This window comes from Pantherophis guttatus, chromosome 2 (genome assembly GCF_059756535.1).
Source record: "Pantherophis guttatus breed Tessera chromosome 2, ASM5975653v1, whole genome shotgun sequence".
In the NCBI taxonomy this organism is placed as follows: domain Eukaryota; kingdom Metazoa; phylum Chordata; class Lepidosauria; order Squamata; family Colubridae; genus Pantherophis; species Pantherophis guttatus.
The window spans coordinates 91980316-92008244 of NC_142064.1; the positions used below are offsets into that span (position 1 = coordinate 91980316).

The following is a 27929-nucleotide window of genomic DNA, read 5'->3' on the forward strand; positions in this document are numbered from 1 at the left end:
GCCAAGGTTGAGAAACAATGCAGCTGAAAGACCGGTGCCACTTGAGTTTGACACAACAAATTGGGAGTGATAAAGAAATTCTGAAAGCATATTCATTTCTGTACAAGAAGAAAAGCTACCTCTTTGCTCTGTACTTACCAGGCCTTGCATTTGGAGGTTTTAAAAGAAGACACACACACAGAGCTGCCATATGCAAGCGCTTAAGAAAAAGTGCCCTCTTGTCAGCTTCACTAGATAGATCAGATTAATAAATCAACTCCACAGAAGGCTAAAATGACTTCTGTTGAAACTGATTATAATAACAGGATCTTGAAAATTTGATAGTGGTGTACTTCTTCTTTCTTCTTATAGTCCAATGACACAGGCTGGTGTCTTCCTCAGACACTTCCAGTAGTTACCTCATGGTTTTGGACTTAAAAAATGCTTCAGCCCCTTTTGCCTAGGTAATTTTTGCCTAGGTTCCTGCATGTTTCTGTCAAAGTCATCTTTCTTGCTCTGTATACCTTGGGCACCACTTCTTTTATCAGGAGCTGGATTGAGGCACCAGCATCATTATTTGATATTGACTCTTTAATTTCACAACATATGAGCAGACTTAATCATAGTTTCAACTGCGAAACCATGGCCATCCTAGACCAAGCCAATTCTCAAAACACTAGAAAAACACATCTGCAAGAAAACAACGAAGCTCAGAGAGCACCAAGAGCTCCTCCTTATTTATGTCTTGTTCTGTCAGGTCAAACAAAGTTGCAATGAATCTTCTGAACACTGGCAAAAGCAGTAGATTAATTGATTTAGTTGATGAGTCTGCAAAGAAGCTTTAGTTGACCTTTCAGTTTGGGTGCTCAAAGAAACAGCTTGTTTTCCAAAAGATTTATCTTTCACCTAAATGAAAAATGTATTTCTTTTTGTGCATTTAAATCTCTGAGCTCCATAAATTCTCTTTCTTCCCCTTTGTAAGGCATAGAATTCTTTCACTTTCATCTTAGAAACATCACTGATTTATTGAAAATCAAATATCTAATCCTATTTCTATATCTACATTTTAAGCAACTTAATCATATCTTAAATTAAAACATCCTTTCAAAGTAAGTTGCCCACCATATGTATTAGGATTGTAACTTCTAGAATTTTCAGCCAGTATAGCTAATTGTTGTTGTAATCTCAACCAATTTGGAGAAAGTTAACTTCAGCATTTAGCATTGCACTGAAGAGTCCATCCTTGATGAAATAAATGCTGATGAAATCTTTTGAATGAGATTTCAGAATTCAACAAATATCTCTTATTTTTGTACTCAACCATTCTTCGGTTTGCTTGGTTTGGGGTTGGTGTATTATATGAACCCAATAATTTTGGTTTATGTCATAATTAATCTTTGGAATATGAATGTGACTACTATAACTTGTTCAGAGGATATGTGAATTCAACACTGATAAACTTATATTTACATGTTTGACTCACAAAGAAAAATATGGAAACTATTGTTGGTATGCTGAAACTATTCCTGTCCACATAGTAAAACACTGAAAACCAACTTTGTACTTAGTCTTCATTATTCTTACCCTTATTTTCAGCTCAGATCCATTCACTACAGAATAATTCAAGGACTAATCTACCATACAGGTTCAGTACCAATTGGGAGATGTATGTTTTTTGACTTACCAGTCTGGTGTTCAGAAAGCATGCTAAAAGAAGTCTAGTATCTGTATCCCTTATCCTAGACTAGCGCCTTAATCACAATGTCATGCTAGTATCTTTGCCTAGTTAATGCAGAAGAGCAATCAGTGCACAATGAAACGTGTTTGTTCTTCAGCTGACTTCTTCTAAAGCTTGATTTGGAGCAAGAAAGAATGACTGGCCTAAGGCTACCCACCTGGATCTCATGGCTAAGGGAAGTCTTTATACTTCTAATAGAGTTTCTTAACCATTACATCTCATTTATGTCATAAGAACTGTGGTGGAACAGTAGTTAGAATGCAGTACTGCAGACTAATTCTGCCGACTGCCAGCAGTTCAGTTCTCACCGGCTCAAGGTTGACTCAACCTTCCATCCTTCTGAGGTTGGTAAAAAGAGGACTCAGTTTGCTGGGGGCAATACGTTGACACTGTAAACTGCTTTACAGAGGGCTGTAAAGCACTGTGAAGCAGTATATAAGTTTAAGTACTATTGCTATTTGTATAGTCTCCCATTTATTCTCCCATCTATTCATTTATTCTTAATAGTCTTAGATATCTACAGTATTAGAGATTTTCAAATGTAACCAGATATCTGAATGTGTAAGCTATATAAAGGTGCCTGTTTTTATATTCCAGAGGTTAATTCTTGTTCTCATCTGTGTGTTACCACATGACACACCTATGCACAGGCAAATGTATGTCGCAAAATCTACTTGTCTGGAAAGATGCTTTTGGGTAATAGATGACTATTACATAGCACTAGGATGAAAATATCATTCCCATCTCTTCCCCTCCTACATTTTAACTTCTAGAAAGCCAGGCATGGTGGGCTGAATCTGGAAGAACTCAAATCAAAATAATTTTAATGAATCTGTTAGTGCACACTAATCAAAAGAGGAAGAGGGAGAAAGAAGAAAATATACCAAGAGCCTCCACACAGATACAAACAAATCCATTGATTTGATAATTAGTCTTAACAGGAACCCACTGAGGCAGTGAGGGGTAACTCTGAACACCTGTCCTTCCTGGTTGTGGGGACTATTCCTGCAGACTAACTTTCTTCCTTTACCTATTTCAACCAGTGATGCCAGCTGACTCTCCTTCTGTGCATAGGCAGGGCGTAGTAGAGACGGTTCTCATCTGAGTTTGGTTGCTATGGTTACATGCAATCTGCTATGTTCTGGGTCTCTAGGAACTAGAAATGATTGAGGGGAGGCGGACATGAGAACCTTTAGATAAACATCACCCATCCCTTTGATGGAAGAGCTCTCCATCAAATTCACTTCTCCTCTCATGCAGGAGTTTGCTGCCGGTAGCAGCCACTGGCAAAACAGAAGCAGAGTTGTAGAAGCAGCGTGCACCTGCACCTCGCAGCTTTGTCACTGACTGCTGATTGGAAGACAGAATTGACAGGACCTACTCCCCCCCCCTTATTCTCTGAAGTTAACTTTGAGAACAAGAGTTGTCAGCTGCCAAGAATGCAATTTTTGCTGACTGGACTGAGATTAAATGCTGTTGGATTGTGTGTGTGTGTGTGTGTGTGTGTGTGCGCGCGCGTGTACATGTGGCATGTGTGAGAATGACCTAATGTCTCAGCTAATGAATCTAAAGAAATGAGAACCAGCCTAATTAATTTTTTTTGCACAATTTGTTAATCCTTGCAAATCAAACTTTGAAAGGGTATAAAGGTAGAGAGAGGTACCCTGTAAATTAATTTAGCTAGACTCCCTCTCTTAATTTCTACTTTAGTTTAATTTTAATTTTGCTTACTACTACTTGCTCTTTTTCTGTACTTTGCGTAAACTTCCTCCCCTAAGTGGGATGGACGGATGGATGGATGGAGGCACATGTTCTCTTCCACACATGTGATGGATACATACGTATGTATCTAGTTCATAACTTTTCACCTCACCTCAGAGCTAGAGCATTAAGAATCTGTTACAAACTCCAAATCCACTGTTTTATGCAAGATGATCTGAGAGTAAATCCCAATGACAACAGTAGGACTTTAGTATTCAGCACAATGCTGCCAGGATGGGGTCCCCCAGCTACGTGGGAAGGCAACTCGTAATTCTCACACAGCATGACAAATTGGAAATTATGTCTGAAATACGCATCTGGTTGAGGAAGGCGGTTACTTCTCGGTAATCCCTACAAATGAGATAAAGCCATTTGCAGACCTGTCCCCGTACCAGGCTCTTAGGATATATTTTAGCAAAATGAGATTTGAACTGGTGACTTTCCAATTGGTAACTTGCTCAGTTTGCTGCTGTGCTACACAGCCCCTCCGTGCTTATTTCCAGAAAAAAGAAAAACATATGCTAAAGACGGCTTGAAAACCTTGCCTTTCCTTCTAATAAAGCATAGCATGGAATATTCTCAGGATCATTTCCGTCCCCCCGTCATCCCCCCCCCCGGCAAGCTCACCTCTCCTAAGCTGTTTAGAAAATCATTTAGCTGGTGGGGTTTTTTTATTTCTTTCTTTCAACCCTTGAGGCTTTTCTTTGATTCATCTCTATTTTATTTGAGCTCAGTTAATGCACTTTGACATGGCATTGCTGGAATTACAAGTGTAGCCTGTCTGTAGTCCAAAATGAATTACTTTTTACTTGGCTTTTCGCCATCTGCTCTGCTGTTTGAAACAGACACTCTTGAGTCCTTGGTGTCGGTGTCTCTCTCTCTCTCTCTATGTGTGTGTGTGTGTGTGTTGGAGCAGGATGGCGATATCTGCTGAGCAGTAAGGGAGCGTGGAGGGGTGGGGTTTCCACCCTTTTATATTTTTCAGCCAGTGACGTGAGCCATGCCTTGAACAATCACGCTGCCTCAAAACACTGTAGTTGAAGATGCTTTGTGTGAGAGAGACTGTGTGTTTGTGTGTGGGGGTATGTGTGGTGGCGGTGGGGGAACCAGCTTGGTGCATCTTTAAGCAAATTGCTACAGCCTGAGCTTCACGGAGATTCCTCTCTTTCTAAAATTACCCTGAAGAGAATTATTATTAATATTATTTTTAAAAAAGGGTTCCTCATTACTCTCAGTCTCCCCTGATACTTTCATAGATTCCAAATTCTATAAAGATCATTTATTTACTTTGCCGAAATGATTGGAGTTAATAGCGTGCAGAGTACCAGCAAAGTCCGGGTGAGAGCTACAGGTTCAGTCAAATATCCACGAGAAGACCCCGTCTGGCGGCAAAGCCACCGCTCAAAGTCTATGAAAATTTCCAACTCCACGGAGTTTTCTGCTAAGGATGCTAAGGTAAATGAATAGATTGTATGGATGTCTGGACGTATGGATGCATATAGATTGCCTCCATATTTGTGGCAATTGTAGAAGGGGAGGGCCAGGAGTATTATCAGTAATACTAAGTTGATTGTATCTTTTTTTTTATAACTTGAAAGCATTTTTAAAAAATTGCTTTGGGGAAGGAATCACCTGGAAGGAGAAGGGGGGGGTGTCAGATTTTTTTTTAAAAAGGTATTGGATAGATTTTCAGAGTGCTTCACAAAACATACCTGCATTGCACTGGTAGGTGGATGGGTGGGTGGGTGGGTGGGTGACAGAGGGAAGGAAATAAATCCCTTCCGGCACGTATACACCAAAATCTTCCATATATTGAATGGAGATTCCTTTCCCTTCTCCCCTGGCTCTGTGTGAGTGGGTTGTATGATTCAGGTGGTATTTTTATAGATAGCAGAGGGCTCAATATTGCTATGAAACATTCATTTTTACATTTGGTATGTTTCCATATGGATGGGGATTTTTTTAAAAAAATTGTCATCTCTGTATTGTGTTTGTCACCGTAAATATTATCAAGCTGGCTCCATCTACCTGCCTCAGGAGCTACTTGAAGTGCTTTTAAAGTGTCGTAGTGTGTTCATTTTAGCTTGCGCGCGTGTGTGTGCATGTTGTTCCCTTTAAAAGCAACAATATACGGTTTTAAGAGTTCAGTCCATATAACTGGGATATCTTTAAAGAGATTGATTCTCAGTTTGACCATTTCCCCATCTGTCTCTTCCCTTTCACTGCAACATGCTACTAATGTTTCACAAGTATGCTAGTACGGAGGTGCCATAACCTGTGAATCTGCAACATTACGAGTAAGATGCAAAGAGGCTCTTAATGCTCTCTAAATATGCAGGAGGGTTTATGCACCAGTTCTCTTTTCTCTCATTTGTTCCCTCCTGGGTTTGATACTACCATCCAAGTGTCATGTTCTAAAAGGTCCATTCACATCAGAAGCCCACAAATTGGGATGAGATAGATGTCAAAATCTTGAAGAACTGTAAGCCTCCCTAACATTGTTGTAATCGTTCTATTGTAATTCTTCAAGAAATAATATTAAACCTTTCTTGCTCTCTTGCAGGGAGGGGAAAGGAGTGGAATGCTTAAGGTTGCTTACATGTTCGTAGATGTTCAGTTTGCTGGTGAATTCTTCACCCTACCAAGCAGCGTAATTAGGATAAATAAATAAATAGTACGGTAACGTCCGCATCTTGTGGCAGACTAGTTTGCAGCAACTGAATAGTTTAATCAGGTGAATCGTATTGATAACCGAAGCTTAGCACGTTTACTTGGATGACTGAAGCCCCCCACCCCCCCACCAAGGATTTCAAATGATTCCACTCAAACTTTAAAAATATTCCTAGGAAAAAGGCAGTCTGTGTTAATGACAGATCACATGTTGTGAAGGCAAAAGGGTCTCACTCTAATTTTTGGGATCTCCAAGTAAAACTGGAAGGACTTTTGTTCTGAAACTCTGCAGAGCATTTGCCAGGAAATATCAGAAGCAGTGGGCTGGGTGGATCAAAGATCTGTCAAAATAAAGCAGTTTCCTACGTTAATACCCTTTAATTAAGTGCCACCAGATATGGTCCCACCCCTTTTTCTGAGAGAAGACCAAAGCTGGCTGATTGTGATGCTGATCTTGTTGCTTAACCCAACTCACACATGCTTATCACTCACTATCACAACAACATCAGAGGTTATTCCTCACAGACAAAACTTTCATATCATTTGACGTCATTTCAAGCAGGTACTTTTTAATTCAGGGTTGTTCACTTGCACAGCAGATTAATATTAAATGTCATGTTCCAGAGAGGCAGACGTCTTCATTTTTATTTTTTTTTGCAGCAACAGCAGAAGAAAAGTGGCATATGGCATCCTAAAGATGTAAGGTTTGATGATGTCTGGATAAGTTATCCAACTGAATTTAATGAAACTCCATATGGGTATATTTAGATTATTCTTTTTTTTCCCTTCCTACATCAAACATTATCAAGTCTATGATTAAAAAGTATAGAAAATGAAACACAGAAGAATTAAAGTCTAGATAAAATCTAAAATAATGAAATAATTAAATCATTGAGCCGATATAAAATATCAACTGGTAAAATATATAAGTAGAATTCGGGAGGGAATGACAATTGACCTTCAATATACTCTGGTGAAAGTCATTTAAACATTTGGTGACATAGTTTCTTTTTTTATCCCTGTCCACCTGGGCCATCTATATTACTCTTTATACTTTGAGAGTGGATAAGAAATAAATGACTAAAGGGGAGGGAGAAATGAAATAAGAAGAAATGGCTTCTAAATAATAACTCCTTCCCAACCTCCATACCTGTCTCATATTAGTAACATATATTAAGATCAGGATGACCTATACCAATGTGAGCTCTTAAACCACTGGAATTTGGGATTATTGTTATATATCCTGGAGAAAACAAGGAAATATATTAATACAGGATCAATTTATTATTGCTATTGCACAAACTTCCATTGATCAGTCTATTTCAACAAATGAATGGAACATAGTGTAATTCTAAAAAAAAAAAAGTGATATGGAAATCTAACTTTTTCATATAAATCAGAGGTATCAAATCTTGGCAACTTTAAGAGTTGTGATTTTCAACTGACTGGGGAATTCTGGGAGTTGAAATCCACAAATTTAGTGGTTAACGTATTAGGCTAGAAACCAGGAGTCTGTGAATTCTAGTCTTGCCTTGGCCATAAAAGCTGGCTGGATAATTTGGGGCCTATTACTTTCCCTCAGTCCTCCTGCAGGGTTGTTTTGTGAGGAAAATAGTGTATTGGATATGTTTGCCGCCTTGAGTTGTTTGTAAAAATAATAAATGTGGGATACAAATAAATAAATAAATAAATAAATAAATAAATAAATAAATAAATAAATAAAAATCATAATGTGCTATTTATTAATTTTCCTACCTGATCCAACACAGGATGGTAGATAGATGATTGATTGTCTATTTCCCATTTTAGGCTGAAAGTGACGGGCCCAAAATTATCCAGCTGACTTCAATTCCTAAGGGAAGAAGACAATTTGGGTCTTCCTGCCTGTATTCCAACACTTTAACCATTACACCAAAATGGCTTGTTTTCTCATTCGTCCACACGCAAATACATATTTAATATTTTCTTAGTTCCGTAATTCCCAATCCTGTACTGACATTGCAGAAAATTCTGGAGTGGAAGCCCAGCTATTTGGAAGATACTGTGGTTGAAAAGATGGTTATCAGAAAAGTTTTTTCCAACCTGATACTCTCTGGAACATTGGTTCTTAAACTGGGGTTAATTACATAAGGGGACATTTGGGTATATCCTGGGAGTAATGGTAATGGAGCAATTAGCAGCTGTTTGTTTGTGAATTGAGGATCCAGTTTGGGACTGCCTCTGTCTTTTTGTTTTTAAAAGGCAGTAATAACATTATTTAAACTCGGGGAAAACGGTAATTGGGTCTTGATTTAAATGCTCTAAAAATATTGGTATTACCATTTTTGGAATTCCCCAACACAGTACTGTTGCCTGGGGTAAGCTGGAAAGTTTGACAGCTGCAAACCAACAGCCTAGGGCAGACTGAAGAATCTATTACCTCCTGCCTCCATTTTCTATATTTATTTTGACAGCCAATGTTCCATACCTCTGAGAAACTGAGCCAGATAACTCTGGAGTTCCCTTGGTCATCGCTGGAGTTTTGGCCAGATTGCCCATTTCTTAGAAGATTATTTTATTTTTCTGCAGCCTTTTGATTATTTCTAGCATGTTGATTTCTTCACGGTCCCTCTGTGGAACCTAGATCATTATTTAAAGGAGTATAAGAAAACGGATTCAGATGCATTTTTCATGTGCTATTTATCTTTGTACAGGGCTGCTATATTTTGAGTCTGATATTTCTAGATATGTCAGATGGAATATCTGTGGGCATCCACATTATGTTTTCCCTGGCAAATCAAAAAGGTTGAAGTGTATATGTTTAAAGTCTGAAGTGTTAAATTTGTATTTGAGTATGTACAAAATGGTCCCCCCACCCCACTTCTGGAAACATCTTTTTAATGGCAACAGCAGAACATTATTGTGAAAGGGTGCTGCCTTTTTTTTTTTCTTTAAAGGAATCCACCTAAGGAAATATAGCATCATAAAAAAACTCCTTTCCTTTTTGGTTTATATATTTTTGTCTTCTAACCAAGAGGATGATGGCTAGACATTTGGAAGTCCTACTTTCCCAGACTTTATATTTGACTTCTGCAATTCAGTATTGTTCTGAATGTATTTAAACCTAAGATTGTTCTTGAGCTTTCATTAACATGATAGATTGTATGAATATTATCTTTTTCAAGAGGTGGGAGAGGTATATGACTTAAATCAAGAATGCCTAAAGATTTCATGCACAGCAAGTTAGGGTGGAGCTGGAAACAGACGACAGCTTTCTCAATTCCTCTTCATTTCATTAAAACTGCCAAAATATCAACCGGGGAAAACGCCTCCCTTCTGCCTTCTTTTTTCTGACACATATGCTTAGCCTCAGTTTAGCTAAACCAATGGTAGCATCAAATCCTTTCTAACAGGCAGAGGCATCAAATTGCCTCATCAGTTGGGTTGGTATGTGAGTGAGAGAGTAGGACACTGAATGAACGTGGTCCCCACCTCCTGCATACTTTGGTCCATACCATGTGAAGGACATACTGTGCTCACAAAGAACAAGCTGGAATTCCAGTCTCAGGGTTGAGAAGTCAGTCATGAACAGAGATAAAATAGAGACTTTGCTGGCATTGCTCTAAGTGCTGCAATTCAGGGCTTTGATTTAGGCAAATCTGAGTCCTGAACAGTGTGTGATTAGTAAATAGAAAAATAAAAGCATTGCAGATGTAAGATGTGCCTTATTCTGATCTATTGTTATCTCATAGAACTCAATTCAGCTGGTGAGGTTGAATGTCACCCTATTTTCCTTCCTTCACTGAAGCCTTTGGTGGAGATTATCTCTATCAGATAGAGATAAATAATCCCTGTAGTCATATGCAGATATCTTTCCCTCAGCAGATTCTGTTCTTAGCCATGATGAGAGCAATTTTAGCAGCACTGGTCTCTGAGGAGCAGTAGTGATGAATTAAGTATTTTATTCTATGAATCATCACATACAGTATGTAGGCTCTTGGTTGGTAAAATTTCTAAAAGAAAGAAACCCAGTGCCTCCTTAAAACATAAATATCTAAAGCTCCCTTACTCTTTTATATCAATTTTAATATTACTACAAATATGGTTAATTTCATACATCATCGGTCACTAGCTCTATCCTGTTGGATTAATTAATTCATTGCCTTTGGTCACGATTGTCTGTACTGTGTCTGTACTGTGATTCGATAACAATCTTGTAGAAAAGATATTTTCAGAATTTACTTTTCTTTAAACAACTTTGATGATCTCCTCCTCCTCCTCTTCCTCCCCCTCCTCCCCCTCCTCCTCAAGTCTATTTAGTTGCTAAGAAATGTTTGAAAACACTTAGGTAATGTTTGGTGAAATCTCAGAAACCAGAGAGCTGATTAAGATTTAACGTGATGGGCCACAAGTAAACCTTTGTTGTTTTGCTAAACAGCAAAAACTGTAGAAAGTAAAGAAATAGTAATTATTATTTGTAACGTGACAAAATTTGCAAAACCTTAGAGATTTTTAAAAGTCGCAACCCTATAGAAAGATATATGCCAGTTTACAATCTGATTTTTTAAAGATTTGTGCAATTTAAGAAGCATATCCAAGGAAACCGAATTAAGCATTTCTTGGCATAAAATTTAACTTTTCTCAAAAACCACAGAAAGATTATGTAAAGTGATGAAGAGGCTGTAAGAAAAGGGTAATCCAACAGCAAAAAAAAAAAAAAGAAGAGATTATTAAATCCTTAATAATTAAACAGTTGCATGAACAAACTATAAGCTAGACCACTAAACCATATAAAATATATCTATTCATTCCTATGTCTGCTATTGGAACTGATGCTACTTCAGACGGCTGGATTTTGGTTGCGTATAACTATGGATCAAAAAGGCAATATAATTATTTTCATTTATTATATTCTATAGTTGTGCTTCAAGTGTATTTCAGTACAAATATATAGCGTAGCTATGGCAATTTTTAAGGTAGGCTTTGCTTAGTTCTTGGTTTCCATCCCACCTCTGATGGCACCCAAAGCACACAGTTGGTTATGATGTAACCAACTTCAATTTGAGTGAGGCGTTTTCTAAAATTCAACAAAATGTTTACTCCTTTGCACAGACAAACATTCTTAACCAGCAGTCTATTGTCCTTCCTGAAACAATTCAGTCCAAGAAAAAGCATTATCATTCTATTTGGAATCTGTACAAAGTGATTTAGGAAATTAGAGATTTGAGAAATAGGCAGGTTTTTGTTTTAATAAGAATTTGAATGGAATGTGAAGTGTATGCTACCTACATTGATAATTGCTTATCATATTTGGACAATCAAAAACAAAGGAATGGGGCCCGGGGCCCTAAAGCTGAAATGGTTTACCTAGAAAGAATATGGCCTGGTCAGTCTGCCCTCCCCAAATTTTGATGGGTTCTTCCCCAATCTTTTTAAAAATGTACGCTGTTTCCCCAAAAATAAGATATCCCCGGATAGTAAGCCCAATCGGGCTTTTGAGCGCATGCGCTAAAATAAGCTGCCCCCTGAAAATAAGCCCTCCCTGAAAATAAGCCCTCCCCGAAAATATTTAGCCGCATGCTCAGCCAGTCCCTGCCATTTCCTCTGTTTAGGGTTAGGGAGACAGAGCTGGAAATCAAGTAAGACGGGAAGAGAAGCCCTGTCTTGCTCCACGTGCCCCAGAATAATAAGACCTCCCCGAAAATAAGGCTAAGCACTTATTTCAGGGTTCAAAAAAATATAAGACAGGGTCTTATTTTTGGGGAAACATGGTATATTTATTCAGAGTTAGTTCCATAGAATAAAAGACAAATTGAAAGGGGAGAAAAAGAAAGAAAAAGAAAAAGTAATAAAAAAAGTGAAAGGAATTAAAAAGAGAGAGAAAAGTAAAGAAATATATGAATGTCTTTCAACATTCTTTTCAATAGATAATTACAATTTTATTATCCCTCCTCCAGCTCCTCCTTTTCTTTTAAGTAAAAACTGTTTAAAAGGACAGGGCAAAAGTCATTCTCTCCAGGTTATATAAGAAGTAAAATTTCATTTTTGCAATAATTATTTGCTTTCTTATATTGGCCCAGTAAGACTTTTCTCTTTCAGATTGACCTTTGCTGAATAGAAGGACTCAGGATTTCTAGTTATTTAAATTATCTATCTTTCACCATATAATCAACTAGGATAATTTGTTGATTTTTTTCCTCCCCCATTCATACCTGGCTGCACTTTTTCATTTTAGCACAATGGAGATGTATTCAGTGCTTGTTTGGGCAGATCTGTCAAATATTTACAAACACTTCCATTCCTTGGATTTGAAAGTTTGAAAGGATTTGAAAGCAATGGAAAAACACCGAGTTTCACATACTGAATAAAGCTCTAACAACAATAGGTCATTGCAGATATACAGCAAATTTTCTTTGTGCCAACTCTTCAATGAAAATAACTATATGCTTTCCAGTGGAAATCAAAATTAATTCAATGAGGATTGTGATGACATGTGAATTAAAAGTTTGTTTGGAATGACTTCAGGGATTTCATAACTGTCAAGAAATGTACATAGCCTACTGACCCACAAATGGAATGGTGAAGGTGGAATCAATAAAGTAAAGGATTTGCGTATGAATAGTGTAGTAAGGCTTTTGGGATCATGAACTCTAGTAAGCAGGAAGATGTGCTGAAACGTGATATATATTTATATTTATATTGCTACATTCTTAGGCATATAGATTCATGGCTGATAGCATTATTGTAATGAATCATTAGTGGTTATATTATACAGAGAGAGAGGGAGTTAGCTACATCCTTGGCAGCCCATGTATGTGGACTTCTTCAGTTATTATACTATGGTCAATATATATTATAACTGTTGGGCTTCCCGAAGGCTTTCCTCCAATAACATCATAAAAACTCTGACTACTAAAAGCTAGCTCTTGCTCTTCTCCAGTAGAGCTACTACCCAGCCTGGAGGTTCCACTGTTGGTATCCATTTCTGAGTCATGTTGAATTATTGCCATAAAGTGCTCGGGTCAGATTTTTTTACAGAATAGTTCACCATTGCTTTCCCTAATCCTCCCCATTTATTCGGGCTTGGGACTGGCATATGGTTGATGACAGTCATGTCAATGGACTCAGGACTGGAAAAGGTCTGTTTTTATCCCATCAGTAAAGAAAAGTGTAGGGACGCGGTGGCTCAGTGGGTAAGATGTTGAGCTTGTCGATCAGAAGGTTGGCAGTTCAGCAGTTTGAATCCCTAGCGCCGTGAGCTCCCGTTACTTGTCCCAGCTTCTGCCAACCTAGCAGTTCGCAAGCACGTAAAAATGCAAGTAGAAAAATAGGGACCACTTTGGTGGGAAGGTAACAGTGCTCCGTGCGCTTTCAGCATTTAGTCATGCCGGCTACATGACCACGGAGACGTCTTCGGACAGTGCTGGCTCTTCAGCTTTGAAACGGAGATGAGCACCGCCCCTAGAGCTGGAAATGACTAGCACGCATGTGCAGGGGAACCTTTATCTTTACCTTTACCTTAAAGAAAGGTGATCATAGAGACTGCTCCAACTATCACACAGTTGCATTGATTTCTCATGCAATCAAGATTCCATTAAAAAACATTAAAAAGAGCTACAGAATATCATCGATCAAGAGTTACCTGATGTACAATCTGGCTTTAGAAAGGAAAGTGGCTCTCAAGAGCACTTTGTCCATATTAGATGGATTATGGAAAAGGTATGTGAATATCAAAAGGAACTTTATATGTGCTTTATCAATTACAGAAAAACTTTTGACTGTGTAGAACACAATAAGCCATGGGCAGCTTTGCATGATCTCGGTGTCCCAGCTCACGTGATCATCTCTTTACAGAACATTGTACACTGAATCAGGAGGCAACATTGAGAATACTTTATGGTGACACAGTTTTTGTTCAATCCGTATGCTGAAGTGATCTTGTGGAAATTAGATCTGGAACTGCCTGATGTTGGAGTGAAGATTGGGGGAAGATCCATAAATAATTTGAGGTATAAATGCAGATGATATACCACTATCGGCTGAAACGAAGGAAGACTTGGAAAAAATGATCTGAAAAATCAAGGACAAAAGTGAAAAAGTAGAATTGAGTCTTAACATCAAAAAAACAAATATAATGACAAGACCTGCAAAGGACATTAGAAGTTTGAAATCAACAAGGAGGAAATTGAATTAGTTCTAGAATTTATCTTCCTTGGATCCAAAATTGTTCACAATGGCAGTTCTACTCCTGAAATCAAACACAGCATAACCCTAGGCTATGGTTAACATGAATAAGAGCTGGAAAACAGAGATATTGATATAAATACAAAAAGCAGGCTAGTTAGAGCAATAGTCTTCCCTGTAATGATATATGGGTGTGTGAGTTGGACACTAAGAATGGCTAATCGAAGAAGAATTGATGCCTTTGAATTGTGCTGCTGATGTAAATTATTGCATGTACCATGGACATCCAGGGTAGCTAACAGAAAGGTGTTAAATCATATAAAACCAGACACACCACTAGAAGCTAAAATCAGAAGACTGTGTCTGATTTACTTTGGCCATGTCATGCGTGGAAATTCATTGGAGAAGGCAGTGATGCTGGGAATGGTTAGTGGAACAAGAAGGAACAAACAAAGAAAATGCTGGCTTGATAATATCAAATCTGAAAGTTGAACATCCTACAATTGAAAGAAGCTGTGCTTGATAAGATAGCATGGAGGACACGACTGAATGGTTAAAACAACAACATAGATTATAACAAACTGTGAGTGCAGCTGAATATAATACACAAATAGATCTGATAGGATGATGTCTGGATATCTGTATGACTTGTTGTTAAATATACGAAATTATAAATTAGGGATTTCTACTACCTGCCAGTAGAAAGTTGGAATATTTTGGACGTGTGATGTGACACCCAGAAAAATATGGCATCCTTCACTTAATCCTTCAGGGAAAGATTGATGGCAAATGAGGTCCAGGCAGAAGAAGAACATCATGGCTTCAAAACCTAAGGGACTGGTTTGGACAAAACTCAGCAACACTTTTTCATGTGACTGTTGGCAAAAATAGGATTGCCAACATGATCACCAACATCCGATGACAGATATGGCACAAGAAGAAGACGACTACCTGCCAGGTAGATAACAGCACCATATATAGCTGACATTGGGTGATAATGAAAAATCTATCCAGATTTTTCTAAGATGGCATGGACCTGGTTAGTATTTGAATGAGAGATCATTAGGAAACCCCAGGCTCCAAAATCAGTGAAAATACAGTTTGCCTCAGAAGGCAACAGCCGACCGTTTGTGGCTGATTAAACTACAGAGACGGCCTATAAATTCATCCAGGATTGAGCTTGGCCTAAAGGATTGTTTGCATCATTTCAATGTAGCCCTCTCAATCCAACCCATTGTGACAGGTAACAGTTTAATCACCATTGCCAATACAACTTTAGCTATCCCTTTTAATTATTATTAAGAATAATTTTGAGGTAAAGTTGTTTTGATCTCAATAGAACTATGATTACAGCAATGCTGAGACTTCACCTATCTAAGTCTTTCTCTCATATCCCTCCAGGGTGTCAGGGTGTAAAAGCCAAACATAAAAAATGAATGATCAACAGCTTCCACTTCCTTCAAACAGCAACAACAGAAAGAGTTCCCTGGGCCTTAATAATCCATCTACATATTTGTCAGCAAAAGCCATTCTCTGGGGCTTAAACTAGCAACGCCAGCCGTTTACGATTCCAATTAAAAATAATTAATTTTCTTGTCCAATTTTAGGCAATGCTTACTTCAAGCTTTTAGCGCCTTCCGTCAGTTGCATTTCCTTTAAAACCGATCATATTTTTAAAGAGAGGAGCTTTCTCAAAAATAAAAATTTAGGAGCTCAAAAGAGCTTAGAATCCATAAATGAACGATGCTTAATACTTGGGAGGATTTTTCACTCAATCTCAGCACCATCCCTATTAAAAAGCAATTGGTCTGTTGGCTCAGCTGGGCAAGCACATAACGTTACTTCAAAAATGATGTAGACTTTGTGTTAAAGATTCTCTTGCAAGATTTGGCCTGCAGCCACAATATGGATTAATTCTTTGCATATATGAAAAACATAGGGAACAGCTGTCCTGAGTGTGGGCTGTAATTTATCTTAACCATAGAGATAAAATACAGACGAGAACTCTGAAGCAGACGAGAACTCTGAAGCTTGCCTCTGAGAAAGGGTATATTTGAATAATGGCAGGACCACTCATATAAAGGAAGTTGCTTTATCTTTATAAATGTTAATAACCTGACAGCCTCATTGGGTAGAACAAATGTGGAAATCAATTCCACAGGAAGGTTAAAATTGTTTTCATTGAGATTGGCTATAATAGAAAGTTGAAGTTCATTGTGCTATTCTTCTTCCTTGTTATATCTGAGTGAATTAGGGAGTTATCTGTCCAAGTCACTTCCTATTATGTGATTGTTCTGGACTTTAATATTTCAGCCCCTTTTGCATATTTGCATCTTCTTTACTATCTACAATATTGCAGTCCATGTCTTCCTGGTCTTGGTTGGTAGCCCACAAGTAATAGTTAATTTCGAATAAAGAATCCCCCTTTGACTGCGCTATATTGGTTGTTAGTCGAAGTTCTGATTTATGCCATTGTTTGGCACAGATGTTTGTAGCTATGGACCGTGGTGTATTTTGCCAACGCATTAATTTGAGCCACTTGCTAATTTTGCACACTGTATTTACTTCCAAGTCATTCTGTTGCCATGATTTAGATCCCAGGCTGGCTAAAATGTGGATACAATTTTAAAGGCGGGAATGGGCAGTTACTCAACTAGAAAGGTATTTGGATAATTTATGAAGTCACGTGCTTTAATATATGGAGCTAGGTGTTGAGGGAATACTTGTTTATTTCTCAGGCTCCTGTAATTTCAATGCAGGAACTTTCCCCATTTATACTGAGGCACACATGTTCCATGTAAATTAAATAAGAAAAATGCCACTCTCTTTATCAGAATCTTGCTTGCTGTCTAGCATATTGTCTTTTAATCTTCTCCAAGAATGCTAATAGTTCTCTGAGTTAGTAACTAGTGTAGCTACAAATGTCCCAAAAAACATTTATAAATAGTCTTGTAATTTTATTTTTAAACATTACAGGTAGTACTCGATTTATAACCACAATTTGGTTCAGAATTTCAGTTGCTATGGGATGGCGGTTATTAATTTAGTTATCATGTGACCAGACCTAATGTTACAACACTTTCATTGTGGCCATTAAATGAATCATGCAGTCGTTAAGTGAATTACTTGATTATTAAACAAATTCTGCTTCCCCAATAACTTTGCTTATCAGAAACTGGCTGAAAAAGTTACAAATTGTGATCATGTGATAGCAACACTCTATAACCATTGTAAATGTGAGCTGGTTCCCAAGTGCCCAAATTGCGATCATGTGACCGCAGGAGTCGTGCAACGGTCATAACTACAAATATGGGTGTTAAGCTGCTTTTTTTTCAGCACTGTTGTAAGACCAAACTTCTGTTAAATGAATAGTTGAGAACTACCTGTAACATAGTTTTGTTTTGTTTTTTGCTGTAGTAAACAATCAAAAAGCTTTGCTAGTCACCAGTATCACAAGTTTAATAATGCTTAAGAATAATAATTGACAGATAGTGCTGCCTGAAGGGGGATGGCAGTCAAAAAAGGCAAGATGGCAGACATACCGTACATGATATAAACCATGTCCATTTCATATAAGTGCTTGGAGAAAGGGGCAGATTTATTGTGTGACACTGCATCCACTATGCAGTGTCATATCCGCTACGCAATGTCATATCCACTATCTTGCCTTTTTTGGTATACACACATATCATAGATGAGCTGTGGTGGCACAGTGGTTAGAATGCAGTATTGCAGGCTAACTCTGCCCACTGCCCGTAGTTTGATCCTGACTGGCTCAAAGTTGACTCAGTCTTTCATCCTTCTGAGATCCGTAAAATGAGGATTCAGATTGTTGGGGACAATATGCTGACTCTGTAAACTGCCTAAAGAAGGCTGTAAAGCACTATGAAGTGGTATATAAATCTAAGTGCGACTGCTATTCTATAAATGCGAATACTTATAGGATTGTTGTTGATTGGGGAGGATACAGTCAAAACATTATATAAATCTTCCTGGGTTGTACAAATTAATAATAAATAAAATAACAGTGAATGGAATAACATTGAAAAGTGTAGGCATGCTTGCACCGAGGCAGCTGATTTTTAAACTATAAAAAGTAAATCTTTTGTGATATAGCAATGTATTATTTTTAAACAAGAAAAAAGCCAGATATCAAAAGTATGGGAAATTGCTGGATTCTTATCTTTTATATTTATTAGATGTCCCCATTTTCATTTAGCTCAGTTGAAGATCAGTTAACTAGCTTTAGAATGTTCATTTTAGTAGCATCTTTCTATTAAAAGCATTATGAGAACTCAGTTAAAATCAATACGTAGAAACGCACAATAAATTAAAACTGCAAATTAAATGTTAGTTGATCATTGATATTAATAATAATTATTCAGAGAAATAATTCAGAGAAAGTCAGATGTGCTTAAGGTCCATCTATTTGAATTAAATCTCTAGAAAATGCAACGTGAGCTTGAAATTTCTTTGCACATCATGTTCAGCTTGACAGTTTATAATTTTTCCTTCCAACTGAAGTCAAGTATTATGACTGCAAAGTTTTCTCTAGCTCAGATTTCATTCCCAGTCATAGAACTCCTTTCTTACTACCCAAATACAGGTAAAACATTTATAAATATTACTGATAGTCCTTGGCTTACAAACACAATTGGGACTAGAACCTCTGTCACTAAATGAGGCAGTTGTTAAGTTAATTGCACCGGATTTTACAACTTTTTTGGAGTAGCACTTGCTGCCCTCTGAGCTTGGTTGTATTTTCTTGCAGACATTTCATTATCCATCCTAGGTAATATCATCAGTGTAGTATTGATGATGTGCAGTGTAGTATTTTGGGTAATGAAATCAGTGCAGTATTACCTATTTTGGGCAAGAAAAGACATTTCATTTCCATCCTGAGTTACAAATATTCTCTTTTTATGGGTGCAGCCATTTTTGCCGCAGTCATTAAAATGAATCATTGCGGTCAATAAGTGAATCATACAGTTGTTAACCAAATCCAGCTTTCCCCCCTGATTTTGCTGGATGGAAACCTGCAGGGAACATCGCAAATGTCAGTCGTGTGAACTTGGGAATTGCAACCATTGTAAATATATCTGGTTGCCAAGTGCCCAAATCCTGATGAGGTGGAGACGTTGCAAAAGTACAATCATAAGAAATCCACTGATTGAAAATTTACATATTTAAAACCCTACAAAGGGAGGGAACCAGTGGTGAAATCCTACCAGTTCGCACCAGTTCAGGTGAACCGGTAGTGATAAAAGCTACCGGTTTGGTGAACCAGTAGTAAAAAAAAAGCTACCGGTTGGTCCTAACAGGTATTTCCAACTATCAGCTGTGCCGCGTGATTTAAAATCGCTGCTTTCTAGTGAATCTAAATCACGCGGCACAGCTGTTCCCCCCCTCGCTGTTCTACTTACCTTCCCAAGTGCCCTTTTTCCACATGCAGCGTGCATTTGGTGCATGCTGTGCATGTGTACGCACACAGTGTGCATTTGGCATGCACTGTGCATGCACACGCAGCACACGCTCAGTGCGCAAACTGGGGAGGATTTCACCACTGGAGGGGACACACATACAAAAAGGTAGAATCCCTCAAGTTCGACTTGACATCTGGCCGTCTTCACAGCAAATATAGAGAAATGGGTTTCTGTTCCTTTTTCCATTTCTTTTTTAAAATTCCTTCAGAATCTTGACTACAGCTCTGGGATGTCCTAGTAATTTTCTGTCCAAGCAGGGATGGATTTTGTTTATTGAATTGTTTATTCATCTGCCCAATTTATGTAGTGGCCTATCTCCTGACGGGTGACTCGATGTACTTCTGATTGCTTTGTTAATGAGAAATCTTTTAATATTCTATTAGAAAACAGTGTGTTGGGGGTTAATGTTTATTCTAGCTTAAACTATCAGGCTCTTTATTGATGGATTAAATTAAGCAATTAAACTGCACAGAGTCTTCAGGAGTTGGTCAGAATATAAAAATAAAATAAATTCTCTTAGTAGTACTAACAGAAATATAGTGATAATTTAGTGCTGGTTTAAGTAAGATGTGAAACAAACCCTTGTTTTGCCTGCAGCTTAATGCTTTTTTGCACTCCCCAGTGTTTTACAGTTTGCACATCCATTATCTCAGTAATCCTTAAAACACCTCTGTATGACGATCATTAATATTATTATCCCACTGCTAACACAGAGTTTATGTGGACATATTTTTCATAAGATTTTCATCGGAGAGTTGAGAGAACTGCTATACTGAAATACAGTCTAGCATACTCATGGTGTAAACACATGACAATACTTGATGATTGTATGGGACCATTTTCCAGCCTGATTGATGAATAATTCTGTCCAAATTGGCCCAAACCAGGGGTGAAATCCAGCAGGTTCTGAAAGGTTCTGGAGAACTGGTAGCAGACATTTTGAGTAGTTCAGAGAACTGGTAGTGAAAATTTTGAGTAGTTTGGAGAATTGGCAAATGCCACCTCTGGCTGGCCCTAGAGTGGGGTGGGAATAGAAATTTTGCAATATCCTTCCCCCAGGAGTCGGGAGGGAATGCGGATTTTGCAGTTTTATCCTCCTGCCACGCCCACCAAGCCACGCCATGCCCATGAAGTCACGCCCACAGAACCAGTAGTAAAAAAATGCTTGGTTCTTTAAGACATAGGACAATTATTACCAAGGTATTTAGAATTATTTGGAAGCAGAACAATGCCAAGTGTTCCATATTAAATTACATAGGTTGCTTACGGGATTTTTTTTTTGTTTTTGCAAAGAAGGATAGCTAGGGCAACATTAAATGCTAAAGTACAAGTAATCCTCAATTTATAACCATAGTGGAGCCCAACATTTATGTTGCTAAGTGTGACAGATGTGAAGTGAATTTGGCCCCATTTTACAACCATTCTTGCCATAGTTGTTAACTGAATCACAGCAGTTGTTACATTACTTAAGTGAATCTGGCTTCCCCATTGACTTTCCTTGTCAGAAGGTCTCAAGAGATGATCACATGACTCCAGGACACTGCAACCGTCATAAATATGAGTCAGTTGCCAAGAGTCTGAATTTTGATCACATGACTACCATATGAGGATGCGGCAATGGTTGTAAGTGTGAAAAGCGATCATAAGTTACTTTTTTGACTTTGAACAGTCACTAAATGAATTGTTATAAGTCAAGGGTTACCTGTACTACAGTGAAAGAGGTCTGATCAGGAGATGGACTACTGAAGACCAGTGTTTTTCCTTGCAATTTGTGTTTGTAGTTTTGGCAGCCAGGGACTCCCGAGGCGGTACAGTCCGTTCGGATGGCAGCTGTTGGGAAGGATATCACTTGGCCGCAGAATTAAACTCTGAATGGATTTGATCTGCATGTTTATTCCCTTGTTAGATGACTCACAGAAGAATATGATTGTGAAAGACAGGTGAACCTTTGGATAGTTTTATTTAGCGGAATTATTTTGGAGTCATAGAAATGGCAGACTGTGCCAGAAAGTTTCTGTATCATTACCAAGAGCATGTTATTGCTGTCAGAACAAGTTCTTTTAAAAAACACATACACACATAAAACCCAACTTGAAAATTGGTTAGAGCTTCAAGTCAGAGACTTCTGTCATATCAAATCAGTTAAATGCAGCTATTTAATTTTTATTTCGTGAAATGTATACCGTTCAGAACAAAAAGCTTCAGGCCCTTGAGATTATTTGCTTTTACATCATATTGTATTTATATTTAAAAGGAAAGACTGGTCTTAGATTTTGCTGAGTATATATATAGTAATAGAGACAGGTAATTGTTTTTTTTTTTTTTAATTCTAAGCTTATATTTAGAATCTTGTTTTAGGTAAATACAATAACGGTACTTAGCAAATGTCCAGCATATGTTGGACCCTTAGAAAATTGAAGGGCACGTATGACATCAGTTGGAAAAAGATACCAGTTGAGATGCCTAGATGATTATCTGTTGCTGTAAACAAAGGATGCAGAGAGAAGGTATTGCTGTTTTTAGAGGCACTGCTATTAGCAGTGCTATAGCCAGTGCTATAAGTAAATAACCTTTGAGGGTTTGTGAGGGTACTTTCCCCTCCAAGGATTGGACACAACACAGCCTGGCAAAATTGCATGCAATGCTTTATTACTTCCCCAACAAGAGGCTATTTTTCTGGGTCAGCTCCACCCTTCTAGGACTTTGCAAAGTGATGTTGCCACATAAATATGTGTTTAATACTTCTTTTACTATAAGTTTTACTATTGCAAACAAAAAAATCCCCAAGCCTTAAAAGTACAGATACTCCTCAACATACGATTACAGTTGAACCCAAAATTAAGTTGCTGACTGAGAAATTTGTTAAGTGAGTTTTGCTCCGTTTTACGACTTTTCTTGCCGCACTTGTTAAGTGAATCACTGTTAAATTTATCACTGCAGTTGATAAATTAATAATATGGTTGTTAAGTGAATCTGGTTTCCCCATTGACTTTACTTGTCATAAGATTGCAAAAGTTGATCACATGACCCCGGGACACTGCAACTGTCATAAATGTGAGACAGTTATCAAGCATCCGAATGTAAATCGTGATCACGGGGATGCTACAACAGTTGTAAGTGTGAAAAATGGTCATAAGTCACTTTTTTCAGTGATGTTGTAACTTTGAACGGTCACTAAATGAACCGTTGTAAGTCAAGGACTACCTGCAATACAACCTTTACCTTTTTCCAAAAGTTTCTTGCACTAGTTGGGATGAAGTGCTGCTTCTGTGAGGTTGTTCTTCATCTAGTTGCTACTGGTTTCCCATCAAAGTTTTAAACTCTAGCCGGGACTCCCACTAGGATATGCTACTCATCATAGCTTGTGATTCGGGCAGTTGAATGAAAATCATCTCACCTGCTTATAATAGCTGCCAGTCTTCAGACATTGCCTCAGCTTCCTTGTGTGTAGGCCATTTGCTTTCATCTTCTGTACTACACACACCCCTCTTTCCACTCGTCCTTAGCATTTGCATTTGTTCAATTTGCTCAATAGACTGGGTTGGGTGAGGCTGCCTCGTGACGAGAATACATCCTTGAAAACACCAATGTGTGGCTCAGTTAGCACAGACAACTGCAACATGGCTTGGATGCCTATGGGTGTTGTGACCTAGGCTTCCTGAGTCATTAAAACACACGAGTCCAGAATCAAACAGAGATGCCGACTGGGAACAGAATTAACAACGTTGCTTTCCTGCAAAGGGCCCGTGTGCCTTTGGTCCCCTTTTAAGCCTTATGGGAGGGGCCAATCATCTCCAGGCCTTACTCACGAGTCGTCCCTTTTGTTTTAACTGTTCTTCTCTTCTGGCAGCTCTGCGCATGCGCGCACTAGGAACAGGCCCCCTCCTGTTCCTCTGCCTCTCTGATATCCGACTCTGGAGGCTCCAGAGTCCGCGCATAACTCCCAGATGGCCCTGGCCCCATGTCTGCCTCCAACACAGAGCCCTCGTCCGAGCCTTCCCCAGACTCCAGGACTGGCCCATGGTCCTCCCCAGCCTCCTTACTGTCCGACTCGCTGCCAGCTCCACAGGCTGTTGGCGGACCACAACAATGGGTAACTAGATGAATGCATGTCTGAATGCATGAGGGAAGTGAGGAGGAGTATTTCTGCCTGGCTGCAGCTGCTTTTTCCAAAAGTACAGACCTTACTCCCTCTCAGGATTTCTGTCATGACCAAATTTCTCCTCAAACTGAAGTAGAAGAATCTGTTTTCCAGCCCACATTAAAAGAGTTCAGCTGTTAGAAATTGAAGCTGTGAGCTGGATGTGGAATTAGATATTGGAAAGTTGTAATCTGAGGAACAGATGTCAAAACAATATTGGCCTGAGGTGTTCCCCAAAGTAACTGGACTTTAGTTCCTCAAATTATCAGACAACATGTCCTTCAGCCATGCTAGCTGGGAACCCTAGACTAAGTTTTGGAAGGCTGGCTTTTGTGCACAATTGGGAACGCAGATCTTCAGGCTTCCTCATGTATTTTTAAATACGATATCTTTGTGTGTGATGAAAGCTCCCTATTAGTGATAACATCTAAACAGCACATTACAGAAACAGACTCAAGGGATATCAAAATATGTGTCGGATAATAGCAAGAGACAGACTGAATGAAATAACAATTGATAAAAAAGGGAGCAAAATGATGCAATTAGAATCCATGGGGAAAGCAGAGCAAGATTTAGCACTCCTCAAAGAATTTGGGAAGTCCAGTTTGAAATAAAATCACAATTCTTTTTACAAGGTATATTTTCAAAACACGTCAGCAAGAACTATCCCAATTGATTAGGATACATGTTTATAGTGATAAGGATAAATTTTAGCACAATACTGAAAAAGAAATATATTACTGAAGATGTCAGATTGGGAACTAAAACGTGGAGAATATGTAGTAATGATAAAATCAACAACATGTATTCACAACAAATGTATAACCAAATGGCTTCCATATGTACTATATATTATGCAACAAGGCAAATATACAGTAAATACCTAGAGTACTGTATAGTTTTTTAGGAAACAAAGAGCTGACAAATACTTCACAAAAATATTTTAAATGTCTCTAAATGATATATATCAGAGTATGACAAAGGAGAAGTTAGAAAGTAATATTTATAATGTGGTTTGTTTTTTTCTTTGTATTTTCAAACAACAAATAATGGAGATTATGACACCTTGGTCAAAGATTTAAATTCTTACATTGCTAAAATAATTCAATGTACTTAAATAAAATTTAATGTTTTATGGTTAATTTCTAATCAGCAATATACTGAGCACTAACTGTGCAATCTTGGTAATTCTTTTGTCCACTTATACATATTTCTGTACTATTCTTTTCTCCTTTTGCTCGCTTGCTTATTTGCTTTCTTTTCTTTTAAAGATGATTAAGAAATGGTGTTTTGTTTTGTTTTTTAAAAAAAGAACCTAATGGTTTGGTGCAGTGATTCTGGAACAAAGTGCACAGAATACATAATGTGGCTTACTAATAATGATTTAAAAGAGCTGTATGGGCTTCATTTAAAAAGCCCGTAGCTGTATAGTAGGAAATTATATGCAGAAATATTTTCACAAAGACAATGACCTTGTTTGTGCATAAAATTAAGTGTAGCATGGTTTATAAAACCCAGTCATTGTGATTTAGCATTATGTGAATCCCTGCTTCCAATGGACGGTAGCAGGAGATGGACCTAGGACTACGATGGCAAACCTATGGCACACGTGCTACAGCTGGCACCTAGAGCCTTCTCTGCAGGCACACAAGCCATCGTCCAACTCACGTCCACTGCACGTGCGCGTGCGCCTCCTGCTGGCCAGCTGATTTTCCAGATGCGCAGGGGGTGGGGTGCATGCGGGAGACATGCGTGCATGCGCAGGGGATCATGTGCATATGCGGCGGAGAGTGCGGGGGGGGAGTGGCGTGCATGTTCCGGAAGTGCAGAAATGGGCTCGTTTCCAGCCTCCATAGCCCGGGGGAGGCCGTTTTCAGCCTCTCAGAGGTTCGAGAAAAGCCTACGGAGCCTGGGAAGGGCAAAAACGCGCCCCCCCCCATGGTTCAGGTTGCTAAAAATTTTTAATCCCACCCCTCGCGTGCATGCATGGGTGGCGGGGTCACATGGGGGCCCGCGTGCGTATGTATGGGGGGTCATGCATGCATGTGCTGTGGGACGCACATTGCATTATGGGTGCCGGCATGCGTGCGCGCTGTTGCATGTGTGCTTTTGGCACCCGAAGAGAAAAAGTTTAGCCATCACTGACCTAGGACATGGAGATGTACTTGAGTGATCTTGTAGTTAGCAGTATTTAAATCAATTCATTCTGTTTCTCCAATATATTGGAAGTGCTGCCATTTACTATGAGTATGCAAAGTCAGCAAGTTATAATTACGGTAGTTATACTTAGCATGGAATAATATCCCCAGGCACTTTTATAAAGAGAATATATAAAAATCTTTTAATCCCATTTATCATCTAAACCATATAAATTGTGATTATACACCCTCTAATCTCAATTTAATTTAAAAAAAAAATGCTTTCAAGAAACACCTGTGAGTACCTATGGAGCACTCAACAGGTCTAATAGGGACTGAAATCATAGCTCATATAATAGAGACATAATTTCCAATTATCAAATAGCTTTTTAACTTCTTCTCAAGAAAACTGATAAAGTGACCAGATGAGAGCATGAATATGCATTGATTTTTTTTTTTTAATTTGATTTATATGCCGCCCTTCTCCGGAGACTCAGGGCGGCTTACAATGCGTTAAGCAATAGCCTTCATACTTTTGTATATTTATACAAAGTCAGCTTATTGCCCCCACAAACTGGGTCCTCATTTAACCTACCTTAGAAAGGATGGAAGGCTGAGTCAACCTTGAGCCTGGTAAGATTCGAACCTGCAGTAATTGCAGGCAGTTGTGTTAATAACAGGGTGCTTTAAACCACTGTACTACCAAGGCTCTTAGATTTTATCATATCTACATTCTACAATCTACATGGAGAAAACTGTTCCTCTTTTTGGGGTTCTCAATATTTAAATCCAAATTACTGCCCCTCATTGGGGAAATATTTTGCATGTAATGGGATACCTTATATGAAAAATGAAATGTCATCTCCAAATGCCTTATTGATCTTTTCAAAGATTTAACATGCAGTGCTCAATAGGACGCAATTCATGATTGTTGGAGGTTCATGTTATCTTCATTAATAACAATTGTTAGAGTAATGACTAAACTTAGAACTTCCTAAACATAGTATTTAGTACTTTAGTCCATTGGTTTGCTGAATCTTGCCAGCATACCAGGATTTGGATGTGGATATTACTTGGAATTGGATACAATATGGCATAAAAAGATTCTGCAGTCTTGAAGTCAACAAGTGTTGAAGGAAACATAAAACTGGAATAAATATCAATATTTTGATAGCAACATGTTATTATCTTATAGTACTAATAGATGTAAAACTATCTAGTCAAGCTCACACATACCCCACACACTTAAGTGTTCTTCTAGAATGAAGTTGAAGGTAGTGTACATCTAACACACTAGTCACAGTCAGATTTAGAATTATATCTAATATGAAATATTTACCCCACTTAGATTCAAAGCAGATGGTTTCAGAAATTCCTGCCATATTTTATTATGCTTCAGTTTCCTAGAGCAAAGAAAGAAAGAGCTGGCTAGAGAGGATTACTAACTGCTTTTTCTGACTTAATGATCAAATCTTTGAGTAGTGACTTGTTGGGCAATTAAAAATAATAATCTTTGGAAATGAGGAAGCCTATGATGGTGAAATGCATGCCATTAATTGTGAATTTTTAACTTGGCGATGATGATTTCATGGGTTTCCTGATTTGAATCAGCCAAGCAGGAAGATCACGTAAACTCTGAATAATCTGACTGTCACCTGTAAAGTTCTTCATGACTTGGAACCGAGTTATTTATGGGACCAGCATTCCCCAGTGGCTTACATATTACCTTACATATTAGATCCCCGGATACTGTCAGCCAAGGAGTGTTGGCTGGTGGGGCCCAGAAGGAACCTCTTTTCTGCCATGAGGCCCACTTGGTGGAACATCATCCCCTCTGAGATTAGATTGGCCCCTCC

General features: G+C 38.4%; 1 protein-coding gene across 6 annotated transcripts in view; it reads left to right on the top strand.

Moving 5' to 3' along the window:
- Nucleotides 1–27929, top strand: part of LOC117661630 (PH and SEC7 domain-containing protein 3) — a 184122-nt gene that overhangs the window by 121381 nt on the left and 34812 nt on the right. The window contains exons 1-2 of one of the 6 annotated variants that reach the window (XM_060690390.2): nucleotides 3138–4933; nucleotides 6809–6847. The exons of 4 other annotated variants lie outside the window; for them this stretch is intronic. In XM_060690390.2, coding sequence (XP_060546373.2) covers nucleotides 4775–4933; nucleotides 6809–6847 — 198 coding nt within the window. In that variant the 5' untranslated portion in view covers nucleotides 3138–4774. Of the gene's footprint in view, nucleotides 1–3137; nucleotides 4934–6808; nucleotides 6848–27929 lie in introns of those variants that run through there. One more of the 6 variants, XM_060690391.2, reaches the window with a different exon arrangement.